Genomic DNA, 17730 nt, shown 5'->3' with positions numbered 1-17730 from the left:
TTTAAATAGGATAGTAACCGTAAAAAATATTTTAAAATTTTAAATTCAAATATATATATATATTTTTTTGAAACAGAGTATTAACTATTACCCGTAAATAAATAAATAAATAAATAAATAAATAAATAAATAAATAAATAAATAAATAAATAAATAAATATATATATATATATATATATATATATATATATATATATATATATATATATATATATATATTAAATTAATATTTTTTATTAAGATACCCTAAAAAGAAAGCAGTATTACGTGGGTAGTGTCAGTGTGGGGTTCGTGCGTTTGATTTGGATTATAAAAGAAAAAACTAACTGAAATCCATTAACTGAATTCCCCACCGGCATCGCCCGCCGTTTTGATTTTCTTCTCTTTCGATCCCCCCTCTCTCCTGCAACCTCACGCCGCCGCCGCCACCGCCGCGCAAACCCCCATCTTCTCCGCTCTCTCGCTCGCTGTCGAGGTCTGCTCCAATGAGATAGTTTTTCTTTTCGTTCTTCTATTTTGTCTCTTCGATTCAACCAACTTCGTAATAGAATCAAAACTTTTCTTCCTCCTTTTTGTTTACTCGACAGTCAGACAATCTTTACTCGAAATTTCAGTTTGTATTCATAAACCTAGTTTTTTTGTTTTTTTGTAATTTTCAGTTCGGTTGGATTTTCTCTTATGCATGATTCTTAAGATCAATTTATGCATCATTCGTCGTTCTTTTGATTGTTATTATGTTGTTTGTACTAATTAATTTTTAGTTTTCCGACCGTTGTAGGTGATTGTGACACACTGCAACATGGTGTGGTGCAGTAATTGTGTAAAAAATGTTGCTGGGTCTCGAGATAATGCCGGTTTCCAGTTAGTATTTATTTTAAAATTTAATCTATGAACATTTGGCTTATGATATGACAATGCTTACTTAGCTTTCTCTGTGTGTTTTTGCATCTTTGTTTAATAGATACTGTGATATGTGTGGGAAGGTGTTGGATTTTTACAATTTCTCTCAGGATCCTACTTTTACAAAGGATTCTGGAGGGCAGGTACTTGAATTCTAGCTATGTTGTTTGTCAAAGATATATTATACTGTTATTATGCATAAAATTGTCAACCCTCACCTATGATATTGTGGTATTGGTGAGATATTCATATTGATGTCCGAATGAATTTTGCAGAGTCAATTGTCAGGAAATTTTGTTAGATCTATTCAGAGTAATTATTCTGCTTCACGGGAAAGGACATTAAGTAGAGGTTTGCTGTTTGACTTACTTTCTCTTCTTATATAAACATGTGTAAACGACCTCGGTTCTTCAAAATTAACCAAGTATATCTGAGCTTTCTTATCCTGTATCAGCTTTTGATGATATGAGATATATGAGGAATGGCTTAAACATGGGTGAGAGTGATGAAATAATTCGTGTAGCTGGGGCATTTTATAGAGTAAGGTTTCTTTTTCTCTGAGCCCTATGTATGTGATGTTTATATGTGCATATGTACTTGTTGGATTGATGTTTCTTCACCTTTAAATGTACTGAAGATTGCATTAGAGAGAAATTTTACCCGTGGACGCAATACAGAGTTTGTTCAAGCTGCTTGCCTTTACATTGCTTGTCGGTATGAGATTCCCCTTCCCTGAATTACAATTATTCCTGACATCTATTCAAGCTGATCATATATTTTATTTTTTTGCATTGATGACAATTTAGATTTGATAATATGAGGCCATGCAAGGATTTTTTTTGTGAACAAGTTCTTTTGATACCCCCAAGAAGCTTGTCAGGAAATGAAAAGGCTATGCTTCTGAATGATATAATCTCATTGGGATTATCTATTTGAACCTCTTTTCTTAGTATGTTGTTCGATTGCTTTCCACAAAAAGTTATTTTCTGTTCATAATTACTGCCAACCATTATATCCATTCCCATGTGTCATTGTGTTCTTTATTTCTTAGATAGTTGCGAGTGTCCAAGTCAATTTATGCACAAGTTTTATGAGAAACCTTCTTAGGATTTATAATAATTGGCCTCGAAACATTCATCCAAACATTTAAATAGGTGGCTATGTGGTTTGAACCCATGATCGAATGACATTTGGATTTGCACTGTATCCCTTTGACTATTAGACCAATGTAGTTATCTTACTATGCCCACCTTTGAAATAGGCATTCTGCACTGTGTTAACGTATTTCGTAAGGATGTGAATAGATCCCGGTTTCGCAACTACCATTATAAGAGAATACAAGAAAAAAGATACTGTCTAAGTTCTTTGTCAAAAATGAAAAATGATAGTGACCTAGGTATTTTGAAGAATCCAAAAGCTCCTTTGAGCCAAGCTCGTCACTAAGCTTTCACGATCATTATTTACCTCATTGCTACCCTTCCCTTATTTGTAGTTGTTGAATCTACTTACAGTTCGAGCATAAGAAACTAAATTTAGTAAAAGAGTTTCCTCTCTCCCTCTAATGCGAGTTGGAGAGGTTGGTGAAAATCCAAAGTAAAAGATTTGTGGCGAACTGTTTTAGTTGAAGATTTTTGCGTACTTCAGTCAGTGATGGTGAAGCTTAGTTGGGAACCTTATCTTGAGCGAGGGATTGCCTCATTTTTCTCACTACTAGACTTAAGGTATAGAGATGTACAAGTTACAACCACATGCTTGATGACCAACATAAAGTTTTGTTTGACAATTTTCCTTTTTCTTGGATCGATCTAGATTGGAAGGTGTTTATGTAATAGTTGTTCTTGGTCAGGGCTCCTCTACCCTTCCCATCCCCTCCATTTTTTTTTCTTTTATCTACTAAATATATGGTCTTTTGATTAAAAAAAGGTTAAAGAACATATTTTTCTTCGTACTTTCATTGAAGTAATGGTTTAATTCAAGAACTTCAATTAAGTATTTGAAATTTAATGTGTAAACATTTAATTCTTGTAGTTTAATTTAGTCCTTCAACTTTAGTAAATAACAAGTTAGTTCTTTTGGTTAAAATCTGGAATGATTTAGTCCCCTTTAATTTAAATTTTGTAACAATATAATCTCTACCATGAAAATTCTAAATTGTAGCAGGGTTTGTGGTGTTTGTAGATTGATAAATCACTTGGGATCTGATGTGTTTTTTAAATTAGAGGGACTAAAATCAAGTAAAAGATAAGGTACTTCAACTCTATGAATTTTTTCACGAGGGACTAAATTTTTTAAAATTTTAAATAGGTGGGACTAAATCATGACATACTGTGATGGGAGTTAATCGTAACAAATTTTAAGCTACAAGTACTAAATTGTTATGGATTAAAGTTCAAATACTAAATTGTTACCTATAAGAAAAAGGAAACTAAATTTTTACATCCATGAAAAATATAAGCGAGGAAGGGGGTGAAGATTGAGTTGGTAAGTGTCAACTTAGCCTGTTTGGGACAAGGGTCTTCCATTTATCAGTTTTTGGTTGCACTTTATCGTTGATTTGATGCCAAAACGTTGTTTCGTTAGGATTTCATTAGAATTGAAGCCCTAGGCAAACCATTGGCCTACCTCCCACTTTGCATCTGGATATTGTGTTTCAGTGGACATTTTGGAATATTTCTATTGAGGCCCTTGTTCATAAATGCACATTGTTTATCAGCTCTCCCTATAGATGTGCATGGACACATGCATGTATCTTGGTGGACCAAAATTTTGTTGAATGATTATGATGAATGATGCACTAATATCAAACTTATATTTTGTTATGTAGGGAAAAGAATAAACCATATCTTCTAATTGACTTTTCAAATTATTTGAGGATAAATGTGTAAGGTTTCTCTTCCCTTAGTATATGTATTTTGATTTGTTGGTTTTTTCTTAATTATTTTTTATTTTATTTTTATATATATTAGCATCGTTACACCTTTGAAGTTTTTTGCAGCTATGTGTTGGGCGCTGTATTTTTGCAACTTTGTAAAGTGCTGAGACTTGAAGAGCACCCTATTGTTCAAAAGCCAGTTGATCCTTCCCTTTTTATCGATAAATTTACTCAATGTAAGTCTTTCATGTCACTTGAGTTGCAAGTTTATATGGCTTTTTCTTGTGTGAAGAAAAGGCAGACTCTAGTTGCTTTCATACATTAAAAGGAAGAATACAACCTAATAAATAGAAGAAACTATTGATGTATAAAAGAAAATGAGCAATGGTAAAAACTATATTGATCAAGACAATTTAGATTTTCAGCTCGATAGGCTTTAGTGGAAATGTCAATAGCTTGTAAACGTGCTTCTTGATACAAAACGTGGGGGTTGTTGATTTATGCAAACCTTGGACTAGTGATGTGTTTGAATCTCCACTTTTACTTGGTTTTTACTATTAGTGAACCAATTTGCCAAGGTTTATCACTTTTTTTTTGCTTGATTATCTAATTTTTGACGGCATATAATTTTTTATTAAATTTATTTTTCACTATTTTGGTTGTTCTGATGTTAAATTTACATGTTTAATATATTTTCAAGTCCTAGATATTTAAATATATTTAAAAAATCATGCGTGCCCAATGTGTCCGCCTCGTACCTTTTTTTCAGAAATTAACATGTAATGCTATGTGTATTTGTATCACATTTTAGCACGTTTTAGATTTAACATTTTGAGTACTGAGATGTCATAACCAAAATTGTTCCTAGGTTTGCTTGGAGGAACAAAGGACGATGGAATGAAAAAGGAGGTTTCCAGAACTGCATTGAAGATTATAACCAGCATGAAGCGTGATTGGATGCAGGTCTGGTATGGGGACCACCATATTTTCTATCAACTTCTTGTTGGTTCTTTTTGAAGTTGATTTTGGGTCCTAACGGTTCTTTCAGACTGGGAGAAAGCCTAGTGGCCTATGTGGTGCGGCTTTATACGTATCTGCACTTTCTCATGGTGTCAAGTGTTCCAAGTCTGACATTGTAAGTAATGTTGATTGTTCAGTGTTAATATTTCCTTTTGTACTTCTTTTTGATGAGGAACATTGTTTTTCAACTTGAAAGGTTACCAAATAGATTGTGCTTTTTTCCTTATCTTTTACTTATCAAATAAGGAACGAATATTTCTCTTACCTTTTGTTGTAGTATTTTCTGGTTCTATTGTCTAGGATTCATGTCAATCTTCAGCAATGTTCATTGTATATTTAAAATTTTTGTTACAAAATCATGTCAATGGAAATTTCAATGCCTTGAAAGACCAAAATAATAATAATAATAATAATAAAAAAAAAAACTTCCTGAACTTCCCAAAAATTACTGAATTATCTCAAAGAATGATAGAAATTAGTGCTATCATGAAACAATGAGCAATGCTGTCTTTAACAAGAAAACTCCACTAATTAATACAACTACAATACTTCTTGGAAAAAGACTAAAATAATGACCTAGTTTTTTTTGTTTGTAGGGTTTCTTGAACTTGTTGAACATAGTTTTTTGTTGATCGGAAAGAGGTTCACCAACTACCTACACTATTGTCTTCTTAAAAAAGAAGTTGGTTTGGCCGTTGGATGCCATTTCGGATTTAGTTCTTAGCCTTCTTTCACACAAGGTTTCTAGGAGTTGGTAGTTCAGTTAGTTGTTTTGGGCACAAAATATTAGGAGCCGAAAGGTGTCTTTGCTGAAATTATGAGACTCCAAGGCAATGTAAAGAAGTTAAACATTGTCATACTTCCCACTAATAAAGAAAGTTGGAAAGCCATGGCATATTTTTTTTTTTTATAAAGAGTATCAAGTATTTTCTCCCCTACCTAATGATGAAGCTCCTGAGTTATCAAGTATCAAGTTCCAAGTTTTTATCGAGTCTAAGATGTTTCACATTTTGATTTTGTTGGCAAAAATAGGAAAAGAAATAAACTTAAACAACCCCACAACTCAGCTTTTCTTTTGCATGTTGTGAATATTTTCGGAGTTCCCTCAAGTATTGTCAATTCTAGAGATAACTGATTTATGGGTACTTTCTGGACGAGGCCATTTTTGCTCTTGAGCCCAGTCTAAGTATATCTTTGAGTTACCATCCTCGATGGATGGCCATACCGAGAGATTCAACAGCTTACTTGAAGATGCCACTTTGTCGATGCTTAACAAAAGAATTGGGTCTAGTTGTTAGACATTGCTCAGTTCTATTTTAACTGACCAACAGAAACAACCTAGTTATATGATAAAATGCATGTTGAATCTGCAATTTAGACTGTAAATTATTTATTGCGTTCTAATCATTTTTAACCAGAAACAAACTTCTCATTCTTACGTCAAAATTAAAATAACCCTGGTTAATTAACATTGTAATTTTTTTCTTATTTTGATATATTATTTGTTGCAGTCTTATATATGTTGTCCTAAATTTATTTCAGATAAAGATTGTGCATATTTGTGATGCAACATTGACAAAGCGGTTAATTGAGTTCGAGAATACAGAATCTGGCAGCTTAACGGTAACTGATTTGCTTTGAGATGGTCTTTACTATCACGTGGTGTATTATTGTTTAATACATGTTATCATTGATGCTAGCATTACACTATTTATAGTCATCAATATCCTTTTAGTTGATCTTATTTTCTTGTGAAGTTCTGTTTTACTTGAGAGAAACTTGTAATGCATTTGACGTGAAGCTAAGATTCTTTAACTTCGTGTAGTTGAGGATATATGGGATTGTGGTTGTGAAGAAGTGGTTTAGTTTTTGGTGATAAAGTACTTTATGGAGATTCTTGATGCAATGTATGTTTAGTTACTGCTTCCCAGTTCATTTCACTCTTAAGTCTTACCTTTCTTATGCTGTCAAACAGGAGTCTGATCTTTTCTACTCCATTGAAATTAGTTAAGTTATTTATCTTTATATTTTGAAAATGGATAAAGAATTATTTGTAACGGAAAAAAATGTCTCTACTGCTAGCTCAACATGATGAAATTTTTATTATGTATTTTTGTTTATACTATTATTTATCTATATATGGAAATGTATGTTATTTTATTCTTGTTCAAGCCTTTTCATGCACGTTGATCTTGGGGAATATCTTCCATCTGGAAATGCCTGATATTTCAAAGAAAAAAGAACACTAGATTTGGTTGTATTGCCAAACATGTTTTTGCTGATGCCAATAGTTAATAAAATACCCAATTATATTCTAAGCTCGTAAATTTATTCTGCATGTCTTTTATTTTCAAACTAGGGTATAAACCTGAGTAAAGGACTCCTTGATTATTTCCTTGTTTAGTTGGAGGAATTTATTGTCATGGCAGACAAGGCCAAGGCAAGCAACTCTGAGCGCACTGATGGATCCAAAAATGGCTTGAATTCATCGAGTGATGAAGTACTTTGCGTGCATAAGAATGACACCACAAAGCCATATGCTCTTGGCCTTTGTAGAATTTGTTATGATGATGTGAGTTTCCTCTTTTTCCCATCCTGTAAAAAAGTGATACGTAAATTGTACTTCTTAAGATCTAGCTAATTTGGTGCAGTTTGTTGAGCTTTCCGGAGGACTTGATGGGGGAGCAGATCCTCCAGCATTTCAAACTGCTGAGAGAGAAAGACTCGCAAAAGAAATGGCTGAGGAGGGTTCTAATGACTCTAGTGCTATTGGCAAATTTTCACAAGGACTAAACCCATGCAACAATGTAATGTTTTCTTTAACAGAATTCTCTCTCTCTCTCTCTCTCCCTCCTTTTTTTCCCTTCTTTTTCTTCTAGGTTTCATCATCAAGAATTATGAATGATTTTCTTACTTCAGAAGGTCCTAATGACTCTAGTGCTATTGGTAAATTTTGGTGAATAAATATTTTTAAAAAGTTTGCTTGAATAAATTAATTCTATCTCAATAACTTAGCCTTTTAGACTAAGAGTAAATCACTTAAATATGAATTTAAATTTAGATATTTCTTCGTTTTAAAATTGATCGACCATATTTTCGGATTTTTTTTCTCAAGTAGAACAAGTAGGGTATGATGATTTTGAACCTCTGTCTCTAAGGACAAGAACACATGTCAATTACCTTGAGCTATGCTCACTTTGGCTTATCCTTGGAAGTTTTAAGACTACAAAGATTGTAAGTGGGCTTTATTTTTAAATAAATTGCATCTTATTAGTGGTGCCACTAGAAGATATTTAATGGTAGGCTTGTGAACCCACCAAGCAAGGTGCATCAATATCAATTGACCAGTGGGTAAGGCAAGTACTGAGTGAGGTTTGGAGGTGGCACGTGAAGGTCTAAGTTAGTGGGTTGTGTTGCAGTTGCACCGAAAGAGAGTAGATTGTCCCCCTATCAAAAGTAAGCAAAGGCAAATTATGTTTACAATCAAGCTGCTAAGTGCGAGCTTGACATAAGAGCCAAAAAAGGTTTTTATTTTTATTTTATTTTTAATTAAAGTGAATGAGGAAGTGAATGAGGTGCACTACAAACACAAGAGTAGAAACTGAAAATTGGGGTATTACAATAGAATTACATAAAATGAAATGAAAGCTAGTACGAAGTTTCATAATTGTAAAAGAACTCACTTTAGTTCTGATCTTCAAAGTATGCATGTAATTTGAATCGGTGATGTTATGGAAACATGGTTCTTTGGTTAGATATACTCGTTGAGATTCCACCCATTTACATCTCTCTTCAATGTTGTTCTTTTATAGATTGAAAAAGAATTGGACAATTTACATGCAGCAGATGCATCAAAAACTGTTAGTTCTAAAGAAGAAGCTGAAGCAGCAAAAGGTAAGATGCAAAGCTCAACTTCATGATGCGTTGAGAGTTGTTTTCAATTTCATTCATGTATGTAATTTACCAAAGTGATAAAAAAAAAACCCAAGCCAAAAGAGTTGCAGAAGTCTTCTCCAATTGGACAAAACTGATTCAATAGATTTCCTAATTAAAACGAGGAGATTAACACCAGAGTAGCTAAGAAAATCATTAAGAAGTGCTGTTGTTTGTTTGTTCCTATAATCCTTTTCTCGTTGTCTGAGTGTAAAATGTTACTTGAAAAATTGATAATTCAGGAGCTGCAGATGAGCAAACGGAACTTGATGATGGTGTTAATAAACTTGGAGATGATGGCCTGAGAACCTGTGCTTCAGATGAATCAGAAAGTTGGTCTGATATTGATGATATTGAGGTTTCTTTCTTTCTTCTTTTATTTTATTTTATTAAAGTTCATTTGCTATCAATATCTGCATAGAAGGTTGGAAAAAAATGTACCTTAGTTTATAGACCAAAAAATTAAAACGTAACTACTTTCTAGAGGAATGAGTGTCATTCGTGGCAACTCCGAGTGCCTGTTTGTGAAAATTGAAGCTTATTATATATTATCCATCGCGCCGACTCAATACCTTGCTATGCGCAATGTAGAAGGAAATGCAAGAAAATGTGCCTGTGGATGCACTATATTGTGATGCTATAGTTTTACTTTACATTTTAATTCTTCATTTGGAGATCAGGTGTATCTATCTATGTTAAGACTTTCCTGTCAACATTACCTATGATCTTTTATCTTAATTAACTTGATCTATCATTCTATCATTTTGTTTAACTTAGATTGGAATACTTTTTTATAGGAACGAAAGGTTATCTGTTTCTTATCTGTTTCTATAATTCTGTTGTAGTTGCTAGACATTTTCTTTTCAGATTCTGTGTGTGGGACAACTTTTTCAGTGCTTGGATTTTTCTGGGTTAAGTCGATACTTGGAAGTTCTGGGGGGCATATAAGGGTTTTGCTTTTTGGTGGATACTTTCTTCCTTATTCCACAAGAATTGAATATTGAGTGCCCACAAGCACACTTGATTATGATGTATACATACTGTTCAATTTTGTGTCCTCTTGAAATAACTGATCTTATATGTATTGAATTTTTCAATATTTTTGTCTTCATTATAAGACTTAATGGATTAGCACTCAAATGACAATATATTGCATAGGTTGACGGTTATCTTCACAATGAGGAGGAGAAACATTACAAAAAGATAATTTGGGAAGAGATGAACCGGGAGTATCTTGAGGTACATATTTTCATTCATTACAAGCCAATTCGTTGTTGATATCTGTAGCCTATTCATACTTTTTACAGGAACAAGCAGTTAAGGAAGCAGCTGCTGCTGCTGCGAAGAAGGCTTATGAGGCCAATTTCGAAAATTGTTCAGAAGATATGAAGGCTGCAAAGGATCTTGCAGATGCTGCAGCCGCTGCTGTTGCAAAATCTAGAAAGGTTTCTGTCTTTATTTCTCTCACGTTTGCCATTCACTTATTCATCTTTGTACTCCTTTTGATTTTTTAATATAGAAGAGGACATTGCATCTTTGTTCTTTTGTCTTAATCTCTTAGCCAGAGTTTTTATTTTGATTCTTGATTCTTATTTGCAGGAAAGACAACGAAAACGAGCTGCAGATGCCAAAAATGTGTCCCCTGCACAAACAGCAGCCGAAGCCACCCGACAAATGTTAAATAAAAAGGTCTTACTTCAAATCATAAATTCATTTCTTAGTTCTTAGCTTATCAGAACATTGGCAGAGTCATAAATTCATTTCTTAGTTCTTAGCTTATCAGAACATTGGCAGAGTTTGTTCTGATTTAATTGAAAGTGGTGTTTTCTTTGCTATTTCTGTGCAGAGACTCAGCTCGAAAATCAACTATGATGTGCTCGACAAACTCTTCGACGAATCTGTATGTTTATATTGCACCTTTTTATTTCACTAATAGTCAAAATATATATACATACATACATTTGGTCTGCATTCTTCCAACATGGGTTTTCCACATTACAATTTAATATATTACATAAACAATGAACAAACACGGTAAGAAGAGGGAAACGGGAATAAAACTAAAGAGGAGTTGTGACATTCCTAAGCGTAACTCAACTTGTTTAGATATATGTTCTTGACCAAGAGGTTCAATTCCGTCCTAGTTACTGATCCTTCTCGAGATAGGCTCTCTTTAGCCTCACCTCTTCCTGTACCTCTAATAGGGAGTCGTCTCCTTCTTCATCTTCCTCTTCCACGTCCTCTAGGCGGCACAAAATATCTACTAACCTGAGCGTAACTCAACTTGTTTAGATATATGTCTTTGACCAAGAAGTTCAATTCTCTCAACTCCACATGTTAAACTAAAAAAAAAAAAAACGAACAAAACCTTTTCTCTAGCGAATTTTGTGAAGTAATAATTATCCAAGCTTACACAACTCCCTCTATCCCAAAAGGATACAAGGTAAAACAAAAGTACTTGTAGTTAACGATCTTCTTGAGAGTTGAAAGTTGTTTATATCCTATACATATATTTTTTTTGTGAATTTGGGTAAATATCTTGCATCTTGAGGTTTATATAGTGTTCTTATTGCTGATTTCCAAACATGGAACTTTTAGTAAATTCTTCAGTAAAACAAGGCAATTCTCTATCATAATAACTTTCTTGTCATGGCTATGGATTTCTTCATTAATTGATATTGTACTGTGATCTACATTGCAGGCTGGTACAGAGCTTTCGGCGAAGAAAAAACGCACAGAAGAGGCTGGAGAGACCGACAAGACAAAAGATGAAACCAAAGAATTTGAATCCACAGAGTTCAAACATGGTGAACAGGAACAGGAGAATGATTATGATGGTGATGGTACATATGGTTCTGGTCTCTATTATGAGAATATGGAAGAACCATACAGCTATGAACATGATTATGGGTACGACGAATACGATTGATACCGATATCTCAGGCGTTCAAGATTGCGGGCTAGTGTTGGCTGTCGTTAGTTATAGTTGATCTTATATTCATTGGCTGCTATGTGTTCTATCATATGAACATTAAGCATGCAACTTGCATTATCTTTAATTTTGCTGTCCCATTTGTTTTAATCTCATTTCAAAAGGTTTTGTGAGGAAATAGATAAGTTAACACAATTGTAACCTAACGAAAAATATCGAAAAAATGTTTCATAAAGTTTTGCGAGGAAATAATGATACTATAATTTTTCAAAATAGACTAAAATTTAGTTTTTTTTCATCGAATTTTGGAAATGATGTGATTTGTTAAGTCATTATTTCTTTATTGATTTTTTGGAAATAAAGTGATTAGGGTTTAACTTAGACTTCTTAATTTTTGTTTTAGTACTATTTCTTTTGTATTTGTATATTATATATACATATATACATACATACATATATATACACAGAATCTAACGTAAGAAAAACATCGCAAAAATTGCATGATTGGTAATTTTCTGTTTTTCTTGGGTGTGATTAATTCGGGTATGTTTTAAAATCATAAAATTTTAACTTGTCACGGTAACTTTTTAAATTATTGATTGAAACTTAGTTTTTTTTCGTCGATTTTTGGAAATGTTGCAGTTACCGTTCAATTGGTTGTTACCACTTCTTAATTTTTTATTGAGTACTATTTCTTCTACATATAAAAGAGTTCAACACGAGAAATGAGGTATCTGGAACTACTTAAAACTTAAAATCATAACATGACGAAAAATATTTCAAAAGTAGCTCGACGGTGATTTTTTTTTTATTTTTTTATTTTTTTTTATTTTTACTTATTATATGTTCCAAAATCATCAAATTTGAACTTTTGTCACAATAACTAATAAAAATATTGCTCGGAATTCAATTCTTCGTATATTTTTGGTAATAATACAATTATGGTTTTTGCAATAAGGTTTCACATGGTAAGGTCATTAGTTGAATGCTAGAGGGATCTTTTCTTTTTAATTTTTGCTTTAGTACTATTTCTCGGGTATATATATAGAAAGAGTGTACCACAAGAAATTAGGTTTTCATAATGGTTTAAAATCGCGTCAAAGTTTCGCCAATTATAATCTATCGAAAAATATCGCAAAAATGACCCGACATGTAAATTATTTTTTTGTGCATTTGCTTCTCATATGCTTCAAAATCATCAAATTATAATTTTTTTACGGTAACTTTTCAAAATGACTCGGTTAGGGTTTTCATGTTATGGTTTTGCATTGTCAGGTCAATAGTTCAACGGTAAAAGGTTCATTTTTTCTTAATTTTTTTTTATTGTATATATAGAAAGAGTGTAACATGAGAAATTATTCCAAAGTTTTGCTAATTGTAACCTATGAAAAATATTGCAAAAATGGCCGAGAGGGAAACTATTATTATTATTATTATTATTGTGCGCTTTTATTTCTCATCTATTTCAAAATAATCAAATTTTAACCGTCATTGTAACTTTTCAAAATCATGACATTTTCGTCGATTTTTAGAAATAACTCAATTAGGGTTTTCACGCTAGGGTCTAGCACTGTCAAGTCATTAATTCAATGCTTCACGATTCTTCTTTTCTTTTTAATTTTTGCTTGTGTCCTATTTCATGTATATATAGAAAGAGTCTAGCACGAGAGACTAGCGCCTTGGGGTCTGAATTCTAATCTCTTCATTTCATCTAAGTCATTAGACGATTGACGTACAAGTAAGTTTGAAAAATGCTCATAATCAAACCTCGGTTGGTACAGTGGGAGGGTACTATGATACCACTACACACTAGATGTGCAAATCTAGATGGGAAGTACGGTGTGTTTTAGTTGGAATATATAGTTAGCCAATTCTTTGGCTTGGTCGATCTAGCCCTGCACCTATAACTCTAAGCCTCTTTGCTACTATTATTATTAAAGGCTTCTCAAGAAACTTAGCCACGATACCACTACACACTAGATGTGCACATCCAGGTAGGAAGTACGGTGTGTTTTAGTTGGACCATAAAGTTCTGTGCCCATAACTCTAAGCCTCTTCGCTACTCTATTATTATAAAAGGCTTCTCAAGGAACTTCTAAGTTATGACAAAGGTACAAGTAGGCTAGGAACTTAGATTCTAAGTCATGAGACGATTGACCTACAAGTAGGCTTCAAAATTGCACATCCAAGCAATCGAACCTCGGTTAGTACCGTGGGAGGGTACTATGATACCACTACACTAGATGTGCACATCCAAGTGGGAAGTACTGTGCCTTTTAGTTGAACCATGAAGTTAGCAAATTCTATGGCTTGGTCAATCTAACCCTATCAGACCCATAAGTCTAAGCATCTTCATTACTATCATAAGAGGTTAAGTCACCCATTCGGGGTGCTTCTAGATGCACTTAGCCACTTATTTCTAATATCTTTATTTCGTCCAAGTCATTAGACAACTGACCTACAAGTAAGCTTGAAAAGTGCACATTCGGGGAATGGAACCCTAGTCAGTAGCACGAGAGGGTACTATGATACCACTACACTAGATGTGTGCCGTTGACTTTTTCTTAGCTTTTTATCAATACTTTTTATAAATTAAAAACTAAAAATAATACTTTAAAGAAAAAAATATTTTTAAATAAAGACGGTCTCCACGTACACCAACACACATCTTTTCAACTTGTTTTGTCCTAGTGCTGGCTGGCTATGGGGTTCGAACCCATGCGCACTTATGTGCAGAAGATCTTAAGTCTTCCCCCTTAACCTCTCGGGCAAACCAGCTAATTTTCTTCATCAAAATTAAATTTAGCTAAACTAATTTAAATTAATTAAATAAATATTTTCATAGAATGAAAATTTTTGTCTTAATACACATATTTTCTAAATCGTAATATGTTAAGATTATTTTAACTTTTATTTTTTGAAAATAATTTATGCTCTTAAACTAAGTCGGTTGTATCACTTAGAACGTACGAAAAGTTACATGATTGAATGCTGTTTTTTTCGACATAATTAAAACAAATATTAAAACTACTAACACATCATTTTTTCGTGGGCCGTTACCCTAGATGTGCTCCATTAATTTGGATAGAATTTATAATTATTTAATTAATAAATGTTAAATACAATTCCTTAAGTGATATTAAAGGATAAAATGGTTGTTTTTTTTTATTCCTTAAGTGAATAAAAGAATATTTTTAGATTTTGGAGAAAAAAAAAAAGAAAATAAGAAAAGCGGAGTTATTAAGTGATCATGATAAAAAATTCAAGACGATCAAACCGACGTCAAAACACCCGAGTTATACCACTAAAGAGGGTCTCGACGATCGCACATCAACCTAAGTTACATTTTGTGCCCTTTTCATACGCGTCGTCGTCGGTAAATGAGGTCGAGATTTTAAGTTTCCTAAACGTTCATAGATATGTGATTATAGGCACTTTTAAGTCACGAAAATCTGGAAAGGAAGGAAGGAAGGCAAACAGAGAGGAAGAAAAAGGACGAAAACCGGCATCGAAAATGACAAACAGAGGAGAGAGAAATGTCGCGAGAGAATCGAGCAAGGAATCGGGTGAAAAATAGAGTGTGCATGCAAACGTCGTCTAATATCATAATATATAGTTCATGCAAATTAGGCATGCAGGCTCATCGAGGCCATCAAGCACCAAGAACGCGACGTTTGCAATCAATGGGGCGAAGTCATCCATCAAGCACCTGGAATGCGGAATACACAACTCCAACATGAATTAAACACATGCATACATACAGCAGAAATTTAAAGCATGATCGCACGCTCAGATAATTCACCCAAAACTTCACATAATATTACACATCATCGGCTCATAACAATTAGTCATAGGAGGCTACCACCTAAGGCGAATAACTAGCATGCATGCAGTCCAAGCGAATCCTACAAGTATTTCTTCCTAAACATCGGGTGATGACTTACCTGGTTGACGCGCCCTTTCGCTAGCGTTTCTATGCCCGTGAGGTGTCCAAAAATACTGATTTTCTTCAATTAGGTCTCTATTCACAAAAAAACAGTATTAGAGCTGGTATTGGGATAAAAATCAAGCAAATAGAGGCGAACGGGCCAAAAATGGGCATCTCATGCGCCTTCACACGTCGGCTATGCGCCAACCACGCGCAAGGAAGTGCGTCAGTCGCAGGCCACATGCGCAACTACCACGCGCGGCTGCTTCTGCACAGTCACGGGTCAGGCGGTCCGGTTCGGCTCGAGGTTTGCAGGCAACATGTGTCGTCGTTTTACTAAAGCTGCGTTGCTCCAGCCGACGATCAACGCGTCCAACGCCTGCTGAGCCGCACTTTGCCGCTCGTCAGCCGACACGTGACTGTCGAATTTTTTTTCTTCTCCTACTTCTCTCTCTCCTGTAATCTGTAATACAAAGCCAATTTTCGATTTTCATATCTTTTTATTCAGAGTCCAGATCGATAGGTTTATTCAACAAGGTTCTAGATCGTGTTACAGGCTACATCCTGATTTGTTTTCATAATTTTTGCTTAACTACCAGACAAGTTAAGAGAGTCGGAAGTTCGCTGACCGTTCTCGAACGATTCTCGACTCTCCGCCTTTGGATCGAGATTTAGGCCAAACTTCTTCACAAATCGTGTGTAGAGTTATTCCTAGGTGAATATATCATTTTAGGACACAATTTACATAGAAAAAGCTCAGATCTGAAAAATGTCGTTCAGAACCTTACCTCGTGAAACGTTCTTGGATCTTGACGGAGTGTCAGCCTCGCAAGCCTATCGGTCCTTGTACAGGTTTCGTCTGAAGGTGGATTCCGACGAAACTTTGCCGCTACTCTTTTCTGTTTCCTCTCAATTTTCTCTCTAACTTCTTTTTTCTTTTGCAGGAGGTTTGATGGGGGTATTCCTTGAACCCCTGTTAGCTGGAGGGGCAAAATGACATTTTTGCCCCTCTGTTGACTTAGCTATCTTTTTTTTTTTGGGCGTTACATTGGATCAGCCCTATCTCCTATCTGTGACCCGAGGCCCTATACCCACGTGATTCAAAATTTGGATAAGCCAACGTGATTAACTATTAGGTGATCCTTTTGAAGACACGACCATTGTCTTATATACTTTAGAGTTGTCGGCCTTCCACATCATAATAGAAAGTTGGAAAGCACACGCTGTTGAGATTCGAATTGGTTTCGAGTATAAATGAAAAGGTGTGAAGGACTAAGACAAGATAATATAGTACGTGAAGTTGAAACATTCAAATATTTAAGTGAATAAAAGAATATTTTTAAATTATCAATCACACAGGTTGAGAAAAAAATAATAATAAAAAAATATATTTAAAAAATTAAATTAGAAAAATAAGCTTTAATTTATTTAAAACCTATGGGTAGGTGCCATGATGGAATTGCATGTTTTGATTGAGCAAGTTTGTAACAAATGTTGTAGATTCTCGAGCTCTAAAATTAAGATTCAGCCTACATTTTAAATCCATTTTCGTCACTCTATAATCCATTTTAAATCGTTTGACTCTTCTATGGCACATACGACATTCTCGAAGTTTTCTGTTAACGACCTCAAGATTTTCTCCACAACCCGCGTCTCGGGTAACATTTCTCTGTTCCGATTTAACTGATTCGCCACGGTCTGTACACGTGTAATGTAGTTAGATACATTTTCTGACTCCTTCATCTTCATGCTCTCCAACTCGCCACGCAGAGTCTGGAGACGCACCTGCTTGACTCAGTCGGTTCCTTTGAACACCTTTCCTAGAGTGTCCCACACTTCTTTTGAAGTAGTTGCCCTTGCAATCTTCTCAAAGCCCGACTCGTCAACGGCCCGAAACAACATGTATAATACTGCCTTATCCTTTGACCATAATTCCTTCAGCGCCTTGTTTTGCGCCACCGTGTAACCCGTGGTATCAATCGGTTCTTTGAAACCGTCTTCGACCACCTCCCATGCATCTTGCGAACCGAGAAGAGCCTTCATTTGGATGCTCCAATTCTCGTAGTTCGTCTTCGTCAATCTTGGTAGTGACATTTGTCTCATTATGTTCGCTATCGGCTCTAATACCAATTTGTTGAAATTAAA

At 34.4% G+C, this 17730-nt stretch overlaps 1 protein-coding gene and 1 non-coding gene across 2 annotated transcripts; one reads left to right on the top strand and one right to left on the bottom strand.

Annotated features, from left to right (window-relative positions):
* Window positions 1–331: 331 nt before the first annotated feature.
* LOC111779950 (transcription factor IIIB 60 kDa subunit) lies at window positions 332–11794 on the top strand. The gene is made up of 20 exons (XM_023660168.2): window positions 332–475; window positions 779–861; window positions 962–1043; window positions 1176–1251; window positions 1355–1440; window positions 1538–1614; window positions 3725–3781; window positions 3896–4008; window positions 4641–4735; window positions 4821–4907; window positions 6335–6415; window positions 7197–7364; window positions 7444–7599; window positions 8605–8686; window positions 8968–9083; window positions 9884–9964; window positions 10033–10170; window positions 10325–10414; window positions 10572–10625; window positions 11427–11794. Exons 2-20 carry the CDS (start codon window positions 800–802, stop codon window positions 11652–11654), a joined length of 1929 nt encoding a protein of 642 aa, XP_023515936.2. The 5' UTR covers window positions 332–475; window positions 779–799; the 3' UTR covers window positions 11655–11794.
* Window positions 11795–14352: 2558 nt separating this feature from the next.
* On the bottom strand, window positions 14353–14435 carry TRNAL-UAA (transfer RNA leucine (anticodon UAA)). Its single transcript has one exon. It is a non-coding gene; the product is annotated as a tRNA-Leu (tRNA).
* Window positions 14436–17730: the final 3295 nt, after the last annotated feature.

The sequence above is a fragment of the Cucurbita pepo genome, chromosome 18 (genome assembly GCF_057944985.1).
Source record: "Cucurbita pepo subsp. pepo isolate OVF chromosome 18, ASM5794498v1, whole genome shotgun sequence".
Classification (NCBI taxonomy): domain Eukaryota; kingdom Viridiplantae; phylum Streptophyta; class Magnoliopsida; order Cucurbitales; family Cucurbitaceae; genus Cucurbita; species Cucurbita pepo.
Note: the sequence above shows the minus strand (reverse complement) of the source record. Positions and strands in the feature narration are given on the sequence as shown.

Coding starts and splice junctions, on each gene's coding strand:
- LOC111779950 (XM_023660168.2), top strand. CDS start 800: ATGGTGTGGTGCAGTAATTGTGTAAAAAATGTTGCTGGGTCTCGAGAT. Junction 1,441..1,537: donor TAGCTGGGGCATTTTATAGA/GTAAGGTTTCTT, acceptor AATGTACTGAAG/ATTGCATTAGAGAGAAATTT. Junction 9,965..10,032: donor TGAACCGGGAGTATCTTGAG/GTACATATTTTC, acceptor TACTTTTTACAG/GAACAAGCAGTTAAGGAAGC.